The 19861-nt window shown below is 56.3% G+C and overlaps 7 protein-coding genes across 7 annotated transcripts; 4 read left to right on the plus strand and 3 right to left on the minus strand.

The window, feature by feature from the left end:
- Positions 1-286: 286 nt before the first annotated feature.
- YDC1_3 (alkaline ceramidase ydc1) lies at positions 287-1612 on the minus strand (the record flags this gene model as incomplete). Its single annotated transcript, XM_066782052.1, has 4 exons — positions 287-476; positions 634-820; positions 883-1273; positions 1553-1612. 4 exons carry the CDS (start codon positions 1610-1612, stop codon positions 287-289), a joined length of 828 nt encoding a protein of 275 aa, XP_066627627.1.
- A 483-nt stretch (positions 1613-2095) lies between these two features.
- SLS55_010690 (uncharacterized protein) lies at positions 2096-2352 on the plus strand (the record flags this gene model as incomplete). Its single annotated transcript, XM_066782053.1, has 2 exons — positions 2096-2125; positions 2182-2352. The coding sequence occupies 2 exons, from the start codon at positions 2096-2098 to the stop codon at positions 2350-2352; spliced, it is 201 nt and encodes a 66-aa protein (XP_066627628.1).
- Positions 2353-2381: 29 nt separating this feature from the next.
- Positions 2382-2998, plus strand: SLS55_010691 (uncharacterized protein; the record flags this gene model as incomplete). The annotated part of the gene is made up of 2 exons (XM_066782054.1): positions 2382-2623; positions 2977-2998. 2 exons carry the CDS (start codon positions 2382-2384, stop codon positions 2996-2998), a joined length of 264 nt encoding a protein of 87 aa, XP_066627629.1.
- A 1038-nt stretch (positions 2999-4036) lies between these two features.
- SLS55_010692 (uncharacterized protein) lies at positions 4037-5477 on the plus strand (the record flags this gene model as incomplete). The annotated part of the gene is made up of 2 exons (XM_066782055.1): positions 4037-5179; positions 5238-5477. The coding sequence occupies 2 exons, from the start codon at positions 4037-4039 to the stop codon at positions 5475-5477; spliced, it is 1383 nt and encodes a 460-aa protein (XP_066627630.1).
- A 4257-nt stretch (positions 5478-9734) lies between these two features.
- SLS55_010693 (uncharacterized protein) lies at positions 9735-11485 on the minus strand (the record flags this gene model as incomplete). The annotated part of the gene is made up of 2 exons (XM_066782056.1): positions 9735-10647; positions 11157-11485. The coding sequence occupies 2 exons, from the start codon at positions 11483-11485 to the stop codon at positions 9735-9737; spliced, it is 1242 nt and encodes a 413-aa protein (XP_066627631.1).
- A 1263-nt stretch (positions 11486-12748) lies between these two features.
- Positions 12749-14574, plus strand: SLS55_010694 (uncharacterized protein; the record flags this gene model as incomplete). The annotated part of the gene is made up of 6 exons (XM_066782057.1): positions 12749-13002; positions 13050-13243; positions 13304-13617; positions 13719-14045; positions 14108-14302; positions 14386-14574. The coding sequence occupies 6 exons, from the start codon at positions 12749-12751 to the stop codon at positions 14572-14574; spliced, it is 1473 nt and encodes a 490-aa protein (XP_066627632.1).
- An 874-nt stretch (positions 14575-15448) lies between these two features.
- Positions 15449-17446, minus strand: SLS55_010695 (uncharacterized protein; the record flags this gene model as incomplete). Its single annotated transcript, XM_066782058.1, has 1 exon — positions 15449-17446. One exon carries the CDS (start codon positions 17444-17446, stop codon positions 15449-15451), a length of 1998 nt encoding a protein of 665 aa, XP_066627633.1.
- Between the last annotated feature and the right edge of the window lie 2415 nt (positions 17447-19861).

Consider the following 19861-nt stretch of genomic DNA (forward strand, 5'->3'; position numbering starts at 1 on the left):
AACCAATCGAAGCGGTCTTTCAGAATTCAAAACGCCCTTTATTTCTCTTTTTACCTATCTTTACTATACGCCGTGAATGATGCTGCCGGCTATGATCGTACTCATCTAGCTTTAGCTTCCATGAGTACATGTTGAATCCTCCTAGTAAGAAATCCAATAATAACCTGCCCCATTGCCCATAATCAATTGCACGCTTTCTTTCAACACCCGCAAAGCACTCGCGCCACCAGTGTCCATTCTAATAATGCATGCCAGTAGAATCCAACAAGTGTGATGGTGCACTCTTTTACAAGTGCTTCTTGCCGCCGTCGGCGTCGCCGTTGAGTTGGTAAGGCCTGTTCGTCCTGACGACGAGCGGCATGTGGAAAACATTGGGCCAGAGAAGCTCGTACTCGTCTTGCTTGCCGTTCAAGCAATGGCGAAGCCAGACGCCCCACGTGATGTAATAGTATGCACCAACGCCGGTCATGAGGTGCCTGTCGGAAGTTAGCTGACCTGCCGGATCCATATACTACTCGTACGATTCCCACAAGCAAGAGAGGGGGGGGGGGGGGGGGGGAAGATTGGAAAACAGCAACGGCCGAGCGAATCCCGAACAGCTCGCAGGGGGGGAAGGAGAGAGAAAAAACTTACCACCAACCGTGACCTTCCAGCAGGATGCCCCACGGCAAGCCGACGTCCCTCCTCCAGCTGCGGAGAGTGCCGCAGAACTCGTTGTCGAGGGTCCAGATGGCGAAGCCGCCGAGGAAGACGCTCAGGCCGGACGCGATCATGATCCACATGGTGCGCAAGATGTCGGTGTCGCGGCGTCCCTGCGGCGCTTCTCGCCCGGGGCAGCGGCGGCGGCGGCAGCAGCGTTGCCGTTGGCCACGGCGGCGGCACTCGCGGCGGCCTTCTCCTCGGCCTTGAGCGTGGGGCGCAGGCGCACCTCCATGATGTATATGCTGCGGAACAGGACGACGGCGGTCAGGAGGGCGTACATGTTCTGGTGGAAGGCCGGGTCCTGCAGGTAGTGGTAGTAGCCGGTGATGAAGGCGGCGAGGGCGACGAGGAAGAGGCCCAGGGCCTGGGCGTAGGCGCGCGAGCGGCCGTAGGAGAAGGTGGCGTAGAACATGAGGCAGGTGGTGTAGATCATGGACAGCTCGTCGACCAGCTGCATCGGGTACTTGAGCGTGCTGTGGAAGAGGAAGCTGCCGGTGCCGACGACGAGGTAGCCGGCGAAGGTGACGAGGAAGATGGAGTCATGCTCGTTGCGCAGGCAGTTGTTGATGCCCTTGAAGGCCAGGTAGATGAAGAGCAGGTTTCGTCAGTGTGTTGATGATCTCGGCGCTGTAGATGGTCGCGTAGTAGTCCTGTTGGGCGAGGAGCTGTTAGCTAGGGAGATGCATGGGTGGTTGCTCGCTCTGCAACAACGATTCGCGGAGCTGAGGTCGTCCTCCTGGCGCGATCGGCAGGTTGCATTCTGCATCGTCTGCGAATAGCACTCCTGCTGAGGGCTGCTGGGCGGGTGGATGGTGCTTGCCTCCTCGCACCAGTTCAGAGTGCTAGTGACCGGGCTCCAGTAGCCGTCTTGCGGGCCCGGATAGGGGACAGAGGGGAGCCAGTCGGGCATGGTTGCACAGCGGTCTGGGGAGCAAACAGCTGGCGTCTGGGACTCAAAGGAGGGTGTGTTGGCCGGAAAGCTGCAGTGCCCGCGGATACGGCGGATACCTAGGCGACGGGGCTATAGCGAGCGAGCCATTTGTCATCGTCGTGCGAAGGGGAACGCCAGAACTCGTATGTTCACAGCACTCGAGGCCCCCAGGCGCGCAAAAAGAAGCTTGCGGCGCGGCGGGCGGGTGCGATGCGTGCCGTCATCATCGCCTTGGCGCGCCTGCCCCCCCAGACTGACGCTCGCAGACGCGTCGTCTTGGCGCCTTCAAACTCCACACTGACATCTGCCATCACCGCCTACGTACTGGCCCGAGCCACCCGCCCGTCTGCTGCTCGCCCGAGTGTAATTCCACCCGCCGAAGCTCTCTCCGCGACCGCGCGACCTGTCCCTCCAGCGCCTCAGCTCAGCTCCGCGTCAGCCCGCACCCCGCGCCCCGCAGCCATGTCCATTCCCAACGAGGCTCTGCAGAAGGTGAGCTCGCCGCATGCGGACCCTCGCCGACGCCGACCTTTCTGACGCCCTCCAAGCTTCTGCAGGAGATTGAGCAGAAGGCTGCCTTCTCCCAGCAGCAAATCACCATCGTCAAGGCCCAGATGACGGCCAAGGCCCGCGAGCAGCGCATGCTGCAGCTTACCACCAGCGAGGTTGACGCGCTGCCAAAGGACACAAACGTCTACGAAGGTGTTGGCAAGATGTAAGCCCGTCTGCCCTTTCATGCTGTGTTGCCATGTCTGCGATTCCGCGGTATTCACGCGATTTTTCCAGGTTCGTGTGGAGCCCGGTGCCGGATGTGAAGAAGCGGCTGGCTTCGGAGAGCGAGGAATTGAAGTCGGACACGTCCAATCTGGAGAAGAAGCTCCACTACCTGGAGACAACGTACAAAAACAGCCGCGACAACCTCGAGCAGCTGTTCAAGGCGGTCCCAGATGAGCAGAGAAAGAAGAAAAGAAATTGGCAGGGGGCGGCACAGTCTGTCGACCCGCGCCGCCCTCACCACCACGGACGGCATCTGCATCAGAAAAAGTATTGGATGTTGGCGACGTGCTGATAGCCGCGGAGGCCAGCCGAGACGAGCGGCCCACTATTTCAACGCGTCAACCTGTGCCTCTGTGACGGACGAAGGATGGGATTTTGCAGGTTGGTGCGACCCATTAGCCTGCACATCCCGGCCCCCACGATCAACTAACGGAGGCGTTGTTGGGTGGCGGGATGGCAAGAAATCAAGGCGACGCTAGCCCAGGCCCCAGGGTCCAACAGGAAGTAGTAATAATAGTATCCAACGATCGCCGTCGAGTCGACCTCTTAGTTTCTTTGAAGAGCAGCGTGGCGAACGTGGCCAGGTAAGCTAACGGTGCAGACAGCCAGCCCTTCGGCAGCTTGTTGCGAACCACGGCAGCAGCAGCAGCACAAGCGGCTAGGCGGAGGCGCTTCCCGAGACATGCAGGTCGGCGAGGTTTGTGCGGTTGCAAGTGCGAAGAGCCGCGCGCTGATAAAGAAGGTCGCTAGCGGAGGATGGTGGTGGCGCCTTCTGCCAGCCTCTGCCCCGCGCCGCCGCCCGTCAGCGCCCGATGCAGCACTCAAGCCCCCGCTTACTACATGTCCAAACACGCTCTGAGCCGGCTGCCGCCGCGCAGGCTGGCAGCTGGGCCAGGGCAGCGGTTTGTCCGTCCTTAGAGCAGCGCTGCACGTTCGCGCTGCCGTGGTTGGCCCAAGCTCCGCTGCCGCGTGTGGGCGCAGACGATAAATTCAGCCCCCAAGGCGCCCTCAGCCCAGCACTTCAGCTCGCGGCGATAGAGAAAAAGCCGCCCGAGTCAGCTGCCTGTGCCGTCTTTCTTCTCTCTGTCTTTCCTCGCTCCCCTCCCCGGATCAGTTGCGCGCGTCACGCCGTGCTCGCTTCTCCGGCGTGTGACCCGTTCCGGTTACCTCACCCTCCACCACGTCTGACTTGCCTCTCACACCTGCTCTGCTGCCTGTTTGCTACCTGATCAACTGCCTGGCCGCCCGCGAGCCCCACTCGCCGCTGACGCCTAATTGCCCTGCACTCCTGCGTTCACGCTACTCCTGCCAACTACACTCTCGCTTCACTATCGGCCTTTGGCACCATACCGGCACACTTGCTTTTATTTCCACCAAACATTCCGAGCCGGCACCAAGGCACCACACCCCCTGTGACTCCAACCACCATGCCGCGGGCGTGGAGGATGATTTCTACTTCTCGGACGAGCGCTACGGCGGCACTCGATACGTCCAACCACCTGGAGCGGGCATGAGCCGCGACCCCTTCCGCCGCAGCGGCGGCTTCCTCGACCCGGGCGCCGCCCATCACCATGCCGCGGCATCCATCGTTCGCACTCGACCGGGTCGCGCGGCAGTCCTCGCGGCATGCCCAGCATCCACATCCACAACAACATCGATCAGGACATGCACCCGCGCATGGACGCACGCGCCCAGCAACAGCGCACGCCGAGCGCCTCGCCGCGGGGCCGGCCCGTCATGCTCGACGACGAGTGGGCGCTCGAGGACGAGGCGCCGTTCCGGCTGGCGGCGCGGTCGAGGTCGCGCGGGCGGCCGGGCTTCGCCGAGCACTTCCACCACCACGACCACGGCCACGGCCACGGCCACGACCACTTCTCGCCCAGCCCGGACTACCGGGCGATGCAGCTGGCGCTCAGCGAGGAGCGGATGCGCGAGGCCGAGGAGGTGCGGCGGCGCGAGCAGGCGGCCGAGTTCGCGCGCAAGGACATGGAGCTCAAGTACATGCGGGAGAAGGCGGAGCACGACGAGGAGGAGGCGATATTCCAGAAGCGGCTGAAGCTGAAGATGCTCAAGGACAAGGCGGACCGCGACGAGGCCGAGGAGCGGCTGAAGCGCGAGGAGGAGCGCATGCACGAGAAGTACGAGCGCAAGCGGCTGGAGGAGGAGCGCAAGCGGCGGGTCGAGGAGGAGGAGATTGCGGCCATGAAGAAGCGCGCGGTGCAGGAGGAGAAGGAGCGCGCGGCCAAGGAGGCGGCGCAGAAGAAGGCGGCGGCAGAGGAGTACCAGCGCAAGATGGAGAGGGAGGCCAAGGAGGCCGAGGAGGAGAAGAAGCGCATCATCGCCGACTTCGAGCGGAAGAAGTCGGAGGACGCGAAGAAGAAGCAGGAGGAGGAGCAGGCGCTGATCAGGAGGCTGAAGGAGCAGGAGGAGGCCAAGAAGAAGAGGGAGAAGGCTGAGTGGGAGGAGTACGAGCGCAAGCGGAAGGAAAAGGAGGAGAAGGCGGCGGCGGAGAAGAAGAGGAAGGAGGAAGAGTTCGAGGCGGACATGCGCAAGCGCCTCGCCCAGTTCGGCTTCCAGGAGAACCAGATCCAGGCCATGATCAAGCCCGAGAAGGCCAAGGACTTGCCCGTCGGCCTTAGCCCGGCCAACCCCGTGGAACAGCACCACCACCACCACCACCAACACAAGCCGACCTACGTCAAGGTGCACCGCGATCACCTCGCCATCGAGACGTTGACGTACTACAACTTGCCGTGGGAGTGGGATAGCGTAAGTCATGCATCGCCAACAGGAAAACGAAGAGTGCTAACCAAATCGGACGCGACAGACCGACACCGACTACATCATCATCCTCCGCGAGATGGACGCGCGTGAGACGGACATTCTGTTCGAGCACACGAAGCGCGTGCGCACCAAGAGCACCGAGACGCGCCTGCTCATCCAGGAGCGCCACAACCACGACGGCAAGCCCGAGTACGCGTGGGTGCGCAAGCGGAGCAAGAGCAAGAGCCCGATGAGAATGCGCGCCGCGAGCAGCCCCAGGAGGAACGTATTGTGGCTGGCTTGATGATGAAAGTTACGACACCGAAATTGGTTTTTTTTCTTTTTGGGAGTTGGATATCGTTCGCGATTCCGGTTTTATGTTTCTTTCACGGCGTCTTTTTCGAATATCCCGTCCCTTTTTCATACTCTCCCGTAACCGTTCTATCCCGATTTGACCGGTCAGAGACAGATTGGAAGAATGGATGCACAGGCGGGTCTAAAGGTGTCTGAGGTCTTTGGTTCCCCGATAATTTTCATCGCGAACTTTTCATTGCCGGGCTTTCCTTTCTCTCCTCTCTGATCACGAGCTAATCCCCCGTTCACGACACGTATGGGTATCTTACGTTTTTCTTTTGCTTCGAACCAGTTGTTGCATGTCAGTATCGGCTTGAATGTAGGGAAATGGCAGTAGTATTTTTTTTTCTTCCTCTTTACCTCAGCCTCACACGGCTTCTTGCACATCTTCTCGCATCGACGACGGCGAGATCAGTTGGGTGGACAAAATGGCAGGGATCATACACGTGCTCATCAGATGCCATTTCCCCCGAGACAAAGGCCTGTTCTGGACCATTCCGTCTTTTTTTTTTTTTTTCCACCCTTTGCTGCCTGCTGACGGCGCGCGACCCTGCCTGATGCCGCGCCTGACGAAATCCTGCAAGTTGACGTTACAGCCCCCTCTCGCAGCCGATGGCTAGCGCGAAGAATAGCAGAACATGGCGTAACTATGCCTTAGCTCGTTCTTAGAGGGGGAAAAAAAAACAATACGTAGGTAGTTGAAGCATTCATCTGAACATGTATGTAGAATTTTTAATTCGACATTCTCGTGCGGACGATAGCTTTAACTACCCATGACATGAGCAGAAAACAGATCCACGCTAGCCATCGGCTGCACGAAGGAGCTGTATCGTTTCTTTTCTGCCTGGTCGTCGATCGCGCGCGGAGGGGAATAAGCCTGCTTTGCATGCATGCATGCATGCACGCATGCGCGCCATGCGTGCATTCATCCATTCAGCCCACTTGCCTCTTTGGCTGTCGGGACCTGACCTGACCCCGCTCAAGCCTTGCTCAACGCTCACATGATTCTGTGACAACCAGAAAACGGGTCATACGGGACGCGGAGCGGCAGCTGCCAGGGGAGACGGCATCTCTTCGGGTACAGAGTATTTAAAGCGGATGGCTGCACCATTCCGTCAATCAAAACCTCGACCTTCACTGCATGTGCGCACAACATACGGGTCCAGGAACACTTGCTGAGTGCTTGGGAGGCGTGCTCACCGACTGCTCGGTGCGTCCTGTCCCGTCATGGAACTTCCCGTGCAAACGAACACATCTGGACTTACGATATGGAAGTGATGAAGGTGTTCACTAACTTTTTGTCCTGCGGGAAGCCATCATTACCAAGCCATGCTGAAATGCACGGGCATTTGGCCTCAAGAAGCTGCTTGGTTGGGCATGGGATTCTAAACCCAACAAACGACCACAGACCCAAGTAAGAGAAATGAAAAGAGATTTTGTTGGGTCGTCGCTCGCCTTGCACTTGCAAAGCGCAGATGTAGTTTTGGAAGGAGATCCAACGTTGATTCCTCTGGCTTATGTATAAGGGAAAAGACAGAAGAGCAAAGAGTGGGCCGCGTGCCTTAACAATCCCGCCCCATGACGCCTCTGGACTGCCCATGGGACAACAATTGGCCATGAGATCTTGCAAAGCGGAATCATTGGCCCTATAAAAGACCAAATGCCTGCGATAGCTCTTCCTGATAAACTTGTGGACACATCCTAAATAGTGAATCCACGGCGTAATCAAGGACAGAGTGTCTTTTGACTTTCCCAGTTTAGTTGTTTCTTCTGACTTTCTTTCTCACGCTCCAAATCCTCCAGCGCACACACCTTTATCTTGACTTCGCTGGAAACAGTTGCACTGCAGTACTGTCGGATTGGGTTGCTGGTCTTCATCGCCACTCCATGCTGAACGCCACCATCCGGCTCCTTTAGTGATAGTAAAAGCTTCGAAAGGAGGAAGAGGGGGTGGAGAGGAGAGGGGGGCGAATAGTCACACTAGAGGGCTCGGCTACACAGTCGAGAAGGTGATCGGACCGTGTTTCACTTTGACTTCAGCCATCATACGGCATTGCTATAGAACACAGGATTTGCTTCTGGTATCTCTTTTTATATCTGCGTTCCACGGCCGAAGGCGGAGCAGAAGCACCAGCCGTCGCGTGCACCTCTTACGACTTCATCACTTGACGCGGTCCAGACGGCCAGCTCACCGGATAGCTCAGCAAATGTTACTTCCGCAGCATGTTTAAAAGGGCCGCTGCTCCCGCCGCTTCCACTGAGACGTTCAAACAAGCGGTACAACCCAATCAAGCCAAAGTACCATTCGTTCTGTCTACTTTTCTTCGTCCTTGGAAAGCTTCGATTCACTCTTTGGTCGCCTCTTTCCCAAATCCAGCACACTCCACAGCGAAACCAGTGTCCTTGTATCATTGACCAACGCTACAGGCCAGCATGTACCCGTCATGCTGAGATTCATCATCCAGCAGCATCGTTGAAGCACACCAGCATAAGAGAGAAGCGAAAAGTGGACGGACACAGAATAACCCACATGAACGAGCTGTCTCACTCATGGCGCAGTCGCCGCGGAAAGCGGCGAGTGAAAGCTGTGTTTTCTGCGGAGGACAGTACCATGTATCTTGAGCATGCATTCTGGGATTTCTCAGAGAAGACTCCAGTGGCATGAAAAAAGTCTACTCAGAAGCTATCGGGAGCATCTTATACAAGGAGATGGCACGAAACAGTCACGTGCGGCCTCCTTGTTCGCCCTGTGACCATGCGGGACTTCCAGCCGGACTGTCGCCACGACTAGATTGCCCACCTGTGATCGATGACGTAGGTATGCAGCAACAGGCCGCGCCTCACCCCTGCGTGCGTTGATGAAGAGGATGCCAATAGTGAGGCTACCCAGGAGACATGACACAGACACCGAGAACACAAAAAGCCATCCAGCAGCCATATCTCTCGCCTTATCCAGCGAACCACACCGCCCGTACCATCGCATCGAGCCAAGCAGCCAGCCAAAAAAAAAACGACCACCCGTCTCCCCCCCATCACCCAAATCCCCCAACCCATTCCCGACATGGGCATCGCTCATCAGACTACATACCTACTGCAAGGATCATCATCACGGGGACGTGGGGACGCACGAACAACGTTTTCGTCCCCGCGAACAACCCCTTCCTTCCCCTATGCAAAGCCAAAACCCACCCCCCGCGGAGAACGAACGAACCACCATCTACTTCCGCCTTCCGCGCGTGCACATCCTCCAGATCTCCTGAGAAGAAGAACAAAAAAGCGCCACCGCCGCTGCTCGCTCGAAGATCTTCACATTAACCGTAAATCATGCATGCCCGAGAACACGCTAATAATGCCGGCAGCTCGCACCAACCAACCAACCAACCAACCAGCGCGGGAACAACCATGCTGCTGCTTGGCCTTTTCCCTTTCCCCGTCCGAAGAAGCTTGGACAGGGTACCATGCAGGTCGGAGATTTTGAGAGAGAAGAAAAGAAAAGCGTCGAATAGCAGTGCGCGAAGTTACCATCGTAGGGCTGGTAACGACGAAAACAGTGGCGTGAGGGACGACGGAGTAGTTCAGGGAAACATCTAGCCACTTAAGAAAATCTGACATAAGTCTAGTTGTTCCATTGGCGCCGGGTCATCATGGTCCGGAGTGATCCGCCCTTCCCGAGCGGTCGACCGTGCTGGCGGGCAAGCTAAATACATGCCGCCATGGTGAAGACAGGGATGGCGTCAATCCATTAGTGTAACCCCAAACTTTAATTCAATCTGCAGCCATCGACTCAACCTTGGGGACAGACGCATCAACTTTGACCAAAAATGTGCAAGGCATAGATAAGAGCTGTACCACGGCGTATTCTCGTACACCCAGTATCCGAATGTCGGGTGCCGCACACATGATGAATGCTCGATCGATATGCGGCTTGTTCGATCGGCAAGAATTATCATCGCAATCAACTTTTTATAACTCAGGTACTAAGATAGATACTGTCGAGAAAGGATAACGATACAACCGTCGGTACAGCCAGTCATGCATGGCCATCAACTCACGTCAAACGGATGACACTCTCATACTCCTCTTACCACACCATTTGCCCTTTCGGAGAGTTCTGTGCCATTTACGCCGCCGTTGTGTCTGGGCGAAGCCATTTGTCTGAAAATCCCCCGGAGCTGCACTGCTCGGCATCACCAATTCGTTAAGATCGTTAAGCGTCTCCCCGCAGCTCATCCCATTCTCCCAAACGAACCCATTTCCGCCGCTTCACAATCTTGAGGCCGATGAACATCAACAGCAGCAATCCCGGTCCGAGGTACTGATCCAGCGCCTTCACCGCCAACTTCTCCCTCGCCCTCTCCCCCTCCGCCCAGAGGCCAGCGCTCGCAAAAACAAACAAGATCGTCAAGCTCGCCACGAACGCGAACCACGCGAGCCACGGCTGCCCGAACTCCAGCCAACTCAACCGGTCCTGGCGCCTCCACCGGTCAAACTTCCTGTACTGCCCGCGGAGCTCCGTGTGATGCGTGCGCAGCCACCAGTGGTAGCGCAGGAAGGCCAGCGCCTGCGACGCCCACACGAGGATGCAGCTGGTGGTGCCGATGCTCTGCAGGATCTCCTGGATGCTCTCGCCCGTGCCGGTGCCGGCGCCGGCGAGCGAGAGGAAGGGCAGCCACGCGAAGAACATGGAGCCGATGATGGCGCGCTGCGGGACGCCGTTGTTGTCGACGTCGCCGAAGGCTGCCAGCCAGCGCAGGAGACGTGATTTCTCGTCGCGCTGGATGCTGGAGCCGAGGCCGTACAGCGTGCGCGATGCTACGAAGAGGGCGGAGTTGGCGGCGCTGAAGGCTGAGTAGAGCAGGCACGCGTTGATCACGCCCCCCAGGTGCGCGATGTTGAATCGGTCGGTCGCGATTACTGGGAGGAGGTGTGTGGCGCTGTTTTGGTCGCTGCTCGTGTCCGTGTCTGCCCGTGCCGTGAGATCGCTTGTTGTGGTACAGTATGTTGAAATGCTGTTGCCAACGCTCCACTGATCGTAATATATTGCCAGAAGGGGATCTTTCCATTCAACATTCAGCAGCATGCTGACGATGCTCAACAGGTAGATTGACAGTACGATGAAACTGATGTTTTTGGCAGGGGGTTTGAGCTCCCTTGTGTCTTTGGCTCGAACGCCGTCATGGTTACCGATTCGATCCCCAGAAATGGATAAACGGCAAGATTAACGCCGATTCTGCATGTTTCGCTCGTTAGGGCAAGAGACAAAAAGGAGGGCCGAGATGACGTACAAAATAGCGATCCCGTTACTGCTTGCCACCTCGGAGCGGTGTTGAAAACCATCGTTGATGTCTGAAGATTCCGGGCTCGTTAGAGAGATAGCTTTGCGTGAGGAAATGTCTTACAATCGTCGTAACAGCCTGGCTTTTCTGCCCAACTCACTCCGCCGTGCAAGCACAGCATGATAACAAACACCATGAACACTATAAGCAGCTTCAACACTCCTCCAAAAAGCTCTATGTAGCCAAAGAGCTGGGAACTCATTAGCATGTAAGCATGGATCGAAGGTAGGTCATCACTTGCCCTGACTGTGTTGAAGTTGATGAAAAAGACCAAAAGCGGGCATAAGGCATACACGAGAGTTTCTGCAGCCTTGTTGTCGTTCCAATACTTCACAATCCCACCGGCAGTGGAAATGAGAGCAGCAAAGGTAATGGCCCACGTATACCAGTAGGCAACACACACTACAACTGCGAAGTCACGGTCCACAAAGTGGCGGACGAACTCGACGAGCGGATTCGAGATGGGCCAGGTGACGACCATTTCACTGATGCCTTCCATCACAGCGATTGCTACAACGCCGACGATGGTGAACGACAGGAGCACCGTTGCGGGGCCGCCGAATGCCAGGATTTCGCCTGCTCTCGTGGCGACGATGCCAATGATGGTGCTGATCGCGATCATCTGCAGATTGTCAGCTGGCACCACTCCAAACCTTGCATAGCCGCCTCACAAAAATCTGCCATCTTCCAAGCTCGCGGCTGCGACAACGAAGAATTAGCGCGAGGTTGACATGTTCAGAGCCTTGCGAAGGTACCTACTGCAGCGGCGTGGCACGGGGAGACCTCCGTCTGGCCTCGAAGGTCGGCATGATTTGGAGTCGGCAAGTCAGATGGACCACCGAGTAGGGGACATCGGCCTACTGCGCTCATAATGTACGGCTCTGCATAGGCTGTGTTGCGCCCGCAGGCCCCTTGCATTTGGTTTTCAGCCCCCGATTGTCTTTTAAAGATGCGTCAGGGCAGGTGCAGCCGGGAAGGCAGCAGGCTGCGCCCGCAGGCAAAGAGGGGACGGGACGCGGGTCACACAAGCCTCGCAGTGCTGCCTGCCCGCCTGCCGGGCGCGTCTCATCACATTTCACATCCCCAGAGCCGCTTCGGCACGTCCACCAACGCTCTTCCATCCCCTTTGTTAAGCATATCTCCATCTCGTTTGAGGCTAAAACCTACCCAGAGCAGATTAGCCTTGCATTCGGTCCAAGTAAGGCGCTCGACACGATCAAACTTGCCCTCCTATGGCTAGAGGAGCCCCAGCCTTGCCGGGCATGCAGCGCTACACCATCGAAGAGCACGAGTCCGGGTACATAGAGGAAAAAGCGCTGGAAAGCTTCCTCAGGATGCAGTTCGGAGCAAACAGAAGCTATGACATTAAGGTCTGGATTGGATTGCCTCAGGCGCGGCGCCGCGCTGACAGTGGCACAGAAAACCGACGAGGCGAACTACGTATACTGGTCCTACTTGGCCCCCAGGGCTCTCAACAAGGTGCGCCACGCTTCTGCCTTGAATTCTGTTCTCGCTTACCCATGCCGTCCACCAGGATGAAATCCAGTAAGCCAAGCGCCTGATCAGCCGTTGGCTCCAGCTGACGGTGGCAGGATCATAAGAGGAGTAGACGAGTAGGCTGAACGAGGCTCACTCGAGCGGCAAGGCAGAAAGCGGGGTTCTGTCGCACTGCGTATCGGGGATGGCGGGGCATACATATACATGGGGGCTGAGCGACTGGGGGCTGGAATCACCAGATAAGCCGTGGCACGCGATTGCACTTGCTCCGCCGCGCTGCGGAACATGAGAGACGCGAGGCTGTACTGCAGAACGCATATTTTAATCTGATACAAATCTTGGCCCGTACCCTTGTTCGGAATCAAGCTCGTGGGACTCGTGTTCACAAATGGCTGAGGAGATCAAGCTGTTGCCCTTCAGCGAATACCCGCTCAACCTACCCGACGAATCCGCACTGGGACTCGACCGGTTCCACTACCAAGACCGCCTCATCAAACACATCAGGTCAATATCCGCGAAGAAAACAGTGAACTTTCGAGTTCTTACATCAAGTTCGGATGCCGAGCTACCGACTCAGCATATCATCGAAGACGAGCAAAACGCACGGGAAGCCATATCCAATGGATCCGACTGCAGGATATTGTTCGCAGCCCACCCGGCCTTCCTGACATAGGCTGACACCAAAACAGCTGCTTCTTCCAAAAAGACTCGCTGCGGCCGTTCTTGATCACAGCTCCTCTGCTATGGGAACTCTTGGACACAAACGCATTACCTCTGCATTTCCTGGACGTCCTGTTTGCAGTCCACACTGAAACATGCATCTCAGAAGAAAGCTACGGGAACGTATTCCTGCAGACATCAACCGAGCCATCTCTCTCCTTTGGTATTCCAACCGGCCCCTCTCCCGTCTCGCGCCACGCCCAACCCTAACAACGCTCCACAGAACTCTCCTACCAATTCAAATACGCAGAGCCCAACAACCGCTCCCGCGCCTTCCCCTGGAGCATCCGCCGCACCGAAGTCTTCAACCGGTTCGAGACGACCACCGACGGCGGCAGCGCGCGATGCACATGGCTGCTCTTCCACCCGAAAGAAGACTCTGCGCTGAGCAAGCGGCTCGCCCGCGCCGCCGAAAGGCCCGGCGAATGGCGCGCGATAACCGCCAACCCGCTGCGCCTGCACATCGCCGTCCTGGCCGCCTACGTCGACAACTGGCGCGACTTCCTGGTCGACATCGGCAAGCAGTATTCCGACCTCGTACGTTCCAACCGTCCTGCCCTCCCCCTCCTATCCCACTGACACCGCGCCGCGCCCCGCGCAAACACAACGCTGACGATATCGCGCGCCCTCGCGAGCAGAAAAAACTCGTCTGGACGGCCGACATCTCGAACGACGACGACGGCGGCGGCGGCGGCGTGCTCTCCGAGGCGCTGAGCTTCGCGTCGATGCGGTCGCTGCGCGGGCTGGAAGAGCGCGTGCAGAGCGTCCCCGTCACGCTGGGGCAGACGGTCCGGCTCGTGCAGACGCTGCAGCAGCTGGACCGGCACATGCTGCAACACGCCTCGTACGCACAATCCGAGCACGCCGCCACCGCCAACGCGCTCGCCGCGCTCATGGTCCGGCTGGAGGGCTACCAGACATCGGCGAAGGCGCTGGAGCTGCGGATCCAGGGGATTCTGAGGCTGGTGAGTGGGTCCGTCTGAGTGGGGGGCAAGGGCGGTGCTGACGTACTTGTGATGATGAATAGGTTACGGACGCGCTGAATGTCAAGAACCAGAACGCCGCGGCGCGGGTGCAGAAGTTCGCCGCGGACAACCAGGCGGTCAGCACGGAGATCAGCAAGGGCGTGTATGCGCTCGCGCGGGACAGCGTCGACGACAGCACGATTGCGCGGATCGTGACGCTGGCGACGCTGATATACCTGCCGGCCAGCTTTGTGGCGGTAAGTAAAGTGCGGGATTGTTTCGACCGGACCCTAGGCTTTGTGTGGGCTTGTTGCTGATTGTGGTGTGGCGCGTCTGATAGTCGCTTTTTGGCATGAACTTCTTCGATTTCGACGAGGAGTCGGACCGCATGAAAATTTCAAAGGATGCCTGGATATACCTTCTGGTGACCGTCCCGTTGACGGCGGTGACGGGCTTGGCGTGGTGGCATGCGGCGCGGATACAGAGAATGAAACGTGCGTCGAGGAGAAGGCAGCCTCCAGATGTTTGAACGGGGGGACGGAGGATTCCATTAGACTTCTTGTTCATGGTGTCCTACAAGAACTTTTTTCAATATTATGTCATTCCTCCTTTTAACCGCAAAGTAAGCATAGACGTCTGATTCTTCCGAAGAGATGGAGAATCCAGTATTGGCGACGAAGTCCCTCAAGTAGGGTGCTTGCAGCTCGTTGTACCGGAGCTCCAATGGTTCGTTCCTATCCGTGGTCCGAATCTTCTCGGGATCGAGGTCGACAAGGTGTAGATAAGGTGTCCTGTTTGCTTGGCTTTGATGGACTAGTAGGATCGACCGCCCATCCTCGGTGGCTGCTCCCCCAGTGTAACCACTGAACTCGTCCTGGATCGAGTGGACGTAAAAGGCATGCCCGTCGCTGATTAGTACATTCGCATTACCATGTTTGTCAATGGTGAGGAATAGTGGTCGGGCGCTGTTTTCGTCACATAGGTCGCTCAATGCGATTATAAGATCCCCTGAGTGAGCGGCGGGAGACGGCACCTATATTCCTTGCATCAGCCTGTAAGTGAATTTTACTTGCACGGGTAGGCTTACAAATGGGCACTGTATCTGTAAAAAAGGCTTTTGGTCATCGGATACGACCTGGAATACTTGCCAGTGGTCCGTTGCATTATGACGCGTTCGCGACCAGGCGTAAATCCACTTTCCATTGCGGCTGAAGCAGGCCCTTTTCAAGGCTCCGGGAAGAGGCAGTTCTCTGGCACTATTTGACCCGTTCAAGACGATTTGCAGACTGCTCTCTCCATGGATAATGCAATCTCCATCCGCGGATATTGACAAATCAGTGCCCGGGCTTGCGTTGTGGAAAGCCCGCCCGTCCTGGCCACAAAGTAGTAACTGTGAGTGTTGGTCAGCGGAGCCCGTAAAACATGGACATGTGTCCAACCTGGAAATCTTCGCCTCCCACAGTACGAATCAATGCAGCACAGAAAGTGTCTTCCACAGCAACTTTCTCGACGTCGTACTTGTGCGTCTCTTCTTCCGTCAATAGATTGCGGGGCTCTTGCGGAGAGCGTTCATTCCATCTTGGGGTCATTGAAAAGGCAAGACAGTTGCGCTCCGATCTCATCTGCACAATGGCATGGCTGCCGTTGGTAGATATTCGACATTTTGATGGTGTCTTTCGAAGCTCCTTCTTGATTTGATGGCAAACTGGTTGCGGACCATCAATCATGTGAATCAAGGGGGGATCGTTGGTCGGCATTTCGATATCGGTCGCCTGTTCGGAGGTCGAAGCTTCAGAGGGGGTTGGGAAAATGAGGTCGTTTGCCCCCATTCTGACCCCATTCCAGGCGAAGTCCAGTAGATCTTTCAGATCGTGAGCAGTGGGGCGGTCTTCTGGGTCCCGCCCGAGGAGCTTGTAGATCAGATCCCGAAATCCCTGCAGTCCCGCATCAACGATGTCCAGACCATCAATCCAAGCACGGACATCCTCTCTTAGCGTAAATGTCGAGTCGGCGTAAAAGTGTGGTTTGTTGTTGCTGTTGCGGACTCTTTCAAGCCCCTTCACGCCACCGGGTCCTCCATGGGCGAACGCCAGGATCTCCAACAGAATGCAGCCAAATGACCAGATGTCAGCAGCCGTCCCAGGATCATATTGTGCGGATGCAATCTCTGGTGCTTGGTAGATGCCGGTCCGCAGACGAAGTTCGCTGGCAGACAACCCCGACTCGCTGTTCGATATGTTGCCCATGTGCTTGATTACTGATCCACCGAAGTCGGCTATCTTCCAAGTCCATATATCATCCGGTAGATCGGCATACGACGATGGGAAGACCAGTATGTTGTCCGGTTTAAGGTCGAGATGATAGCACTTGAATCTATCTGGTGAGTTTTTGGTACCAAAGCCCTTATGTAGCCAGTTGAGAGCATCGCTAAGGTCTTTGGCCTCCCAGAGCAAGAAGCCCGGCTTCAGGTCCCGTCTGATGTCGGCGCAGAAAGTTGCAGAGAAAGCCTCCTGCCAGTGGAGGATTTGGGAAAGATTGCACTCTGCAGCTTCGAAGATGAGATGGCCCGTCGAACCGATCTTGATGGCAGAAAAGCACGACTGGATGTTCGGATGGATCGAAGACGCCTTTTTCAGTTGCTTCAGGTTCCGTAACTCGTTGACGAACTGCCCTTTCTGGTCCGCCGAGAATGTCTTCACCGCAACCACGTCCAAGGGATCTCCGCTCAAGGTCTCAATCCCTCCTCTGGCCACTTTGCGTCTGGTGACTTTGTGTGTTCCGTGATTAAGCATTTTTCCCGCGTCCACAAAGGGCAAGCGCGTGCCTTCGGGTAAAGATTTTGTTGCTGTGTCGCAGTCCGAGAGCCTCAGCTCTGAGATGCGTGCCGGCGAGAACAGATACTGGCTCCTCAAGAAGTTTTGGGCGTGAGCGTCGAAATCGATCTGGCTCTCGAACAGAGAGTGCAGTGGCTTTGCGTCGGGAAAAGGGAGTTGTTCGTCCTGCCAGCCTCGCCGATCGCTGATGCTCAGCACGGCGAATGCCCTTGCAAACTCGCGCCATCCTTCGTAAGGGTAGAAGATCCAGAGGAGAATCGAGAGCAGCCTCAGGTGTTTCTCAGTGATGCCCGGGTCTCGCTCTATCTTTGTAAGCTGCTGATGGAATGAGTCCAGCCGGCTGGCAGGTCTTCCCTCACGGGACAGCCATACTGTGTTCAGCGCATCCGCCGAGACGAATCGCCGATCAAGGTCACCAGGAGGGCACATGGAGTCTTCGAGCGCCCCGCGGATATCTGTGCACAGGGCCAGGAATTTCTCCTTTTTGTGCGGACGAGGGTCCAGTCGATTAAAAAGCCATTTCGGAGTAGTCTGGATCGACTGGATGGAAGAACGGCGGGCGGACATCTGTCGGTCGGTGAGGACGGTTCACATGGCAAGCGTCGATCGATTCCGCGGCTGTTGTGAGGATTCGAATGGGAAAGACTAGTGCGGGCAGGAAAAGCGAATGAGGCAGAAGAAATCGCTGTCGCTGTCGCTGTCGCAACACCTGAGATGCAAGGACAAGGCTGATTTGCGACCGGTCGATACGGGCGACCGGGTTAGTTAAAGTGACAGCACGCGAAACAGGGCAACCGCCGCACGTAGGCCCACAGCTAGGCAGTACTAGAGATTCTTCAGCTGCAGGTGCAGTCGTGGCCCCCAACAAGCGGGGCGCTGTGGCTGCCGCTGGGGCTGAGCGCTGGCTGCTGATAAGCCGCCCTTCGTTGCACCACGCTATCATTGACCGGGAACTCGCTAGGCAGCACAGCTTTAGCCGCCACACATGCAGCTTCATGCGTCACGCACCCACAGCCACTGAAGCCTGGGGCACTGATAAAGAGTTGTGCGCTTCAGCCTCCGCCACCAAATCAAAGTCAATCAGGACATGATTCCCTAAACAATTCCCGGAGTCCTCATTGGTTCTTGCATCATACTTAGAAATGTCGTTTCTTTGAGCTGTTTCATGCCATGATCTACTGCGTTTCATCCCCGCCATTCTTGCCTCGGGCTACCTCTACACTTCCACATCCATTTCATTAACAACAGCGGGCTCAATAGTCTAATAACACCGGTTGACATTGCATCCAACCAGGCATACCCTTTGGAATTAGCAACTCAAACACGGCAGCACCATCCACCTCAGCACACCCTTGCTCGAACCCGGATTCCCATCAGTGTCAACGCGCCTTCAATGCTACAAATGGCTCTCGATGATGCTGAGTCAGAGAACCACAGAACCTATGGGCTATGGCTACACCAAGCCTTAGGAAATCGGCGACCCCGGAATCATCAACATCTATCCGCAAAATCCCTGGACTCCAGCAAGGGGTGCAGAGAGTGAAGCTTCAAGCATGCTTGGCTGTGACACCAAAGAATGCACATCGGCTTGGCCTGGATCTGCATCACGGAAGCCCCGCTCATTCCCTTCGGCGTAGGCGATTCTCGTACGATGCCAAATGCTCGTCAACTCCGGCAGACCGAGAACATTGCTGATGACGTAGCCAATCCTCCGGGTGGAGTAGAAGCACCGGCTATTGTTGCTCGGGAGTTTCGCAACCTCAATGCTGGCAGTAAAGCTTGACTTTCCTGTAGGCATGCATTACGGTGCTCTTTCGATATAATTCCGTTTGTGTGTTTTTCGAAAAGATTCGTTCGAAGTGTCACGCCCCTCGTTGGAACCATGTGGACAGCGGACAAGGGAAATGGATGTCTGGCCCTATATGTGCATTGGTGGTACGCTTTCTAGAAGGCACCCAACAGTGAAGATAAGAGTAGCTATAACCAATTTTTTTCCTTGCTCTAAATCTAAAAATAAAATTTACGTTACTAACTACACCACGAATTTACTATAAGGAATACGAAATAGAAGAATGAATACGTTAAGGCGCTTGGCACGTTCACCGCAGAATTTTCCTTCGTTGATATCTCCCCTTACTTTAATCCAATCAAGTCACTCCTCTCGGATGCAGTGACTTCAACACTGTGCTATAGGAACTGAAAGGTGCCGCGCCTGTTGTGGCTTGTGGCAAAAGAGTGACCAAATCTGGAGTGCGTATGCGGAGATACGGGCCAGTCAGTCCAATGACTGGATCGGAAGCGGACGCATCCACTCGTGCGCAGCCGCGAGAATCGCATCGGCGATTGTTCATGCTTGCGTGCTTATGGAGATTGTCGGCGGCAAGGCGTCTGGGGGCGTGGCCGCAGGACAGCTATGAAATGGGTAGAGATACGGCAACAACACGCTCCCTCTTCCTGCGATCCGACGTCATTCAGCTTGAGCCAAGCATCTGTTCTCGAAACAAGGCAGCGTCTGGTCATTGATTGGTGGGCTCACCGCGTGGTGGGTTGGTTCATTGCAGTGATTGGTGTGATGAGCTGCATCTGCAGTGTGATGCGAACTTTCAATTCGGGAGTTTGCAGCCCTGGGGTTGGCATATCAGCCTTTGGCTTTCGGTCGCAGCTGCGATTCTGCGCAGACTCGTTATAGTCGACTCCCTCCCGCTGTGAGAATCGCAACTGCGATCGTTCTGTCCACATGGACCCAGACATGACTGCATCCGCCCAGCGGGCATCCTCCCACTCTCGACCAATCACCTTCTTCGGATGCCCTATCCATATTCGAGACCCAAAAGCTACACCAGCGTCTGAAGACTGCTCCTGGCGAAAATTAAAGACAATTTCCGATGTGAGGTAAGCCAACTCGGCTTCCGGAGCATCACGTGCACAAGCTCACAGGCCAGGAAACATCTTATTGAGGTGCATCGGGCCAAGTTTGAACAG

The sequence above is a fragment of the Diplodia seriata genome (assembly GCF_021436955.1).
Source record: "Diplodia seriata strain FDS-637 chromosome Unknown scaffold_18, whole genome shotgun sequence".
In the NCBI taxonomy this organism is placed as follows: Eukaryota; Fungi; Ascomycota; class Dothideomycetes; order Botryosphaeriales; family Botryosphaeriaceae; genus Diplodia; species Diplodia seriata.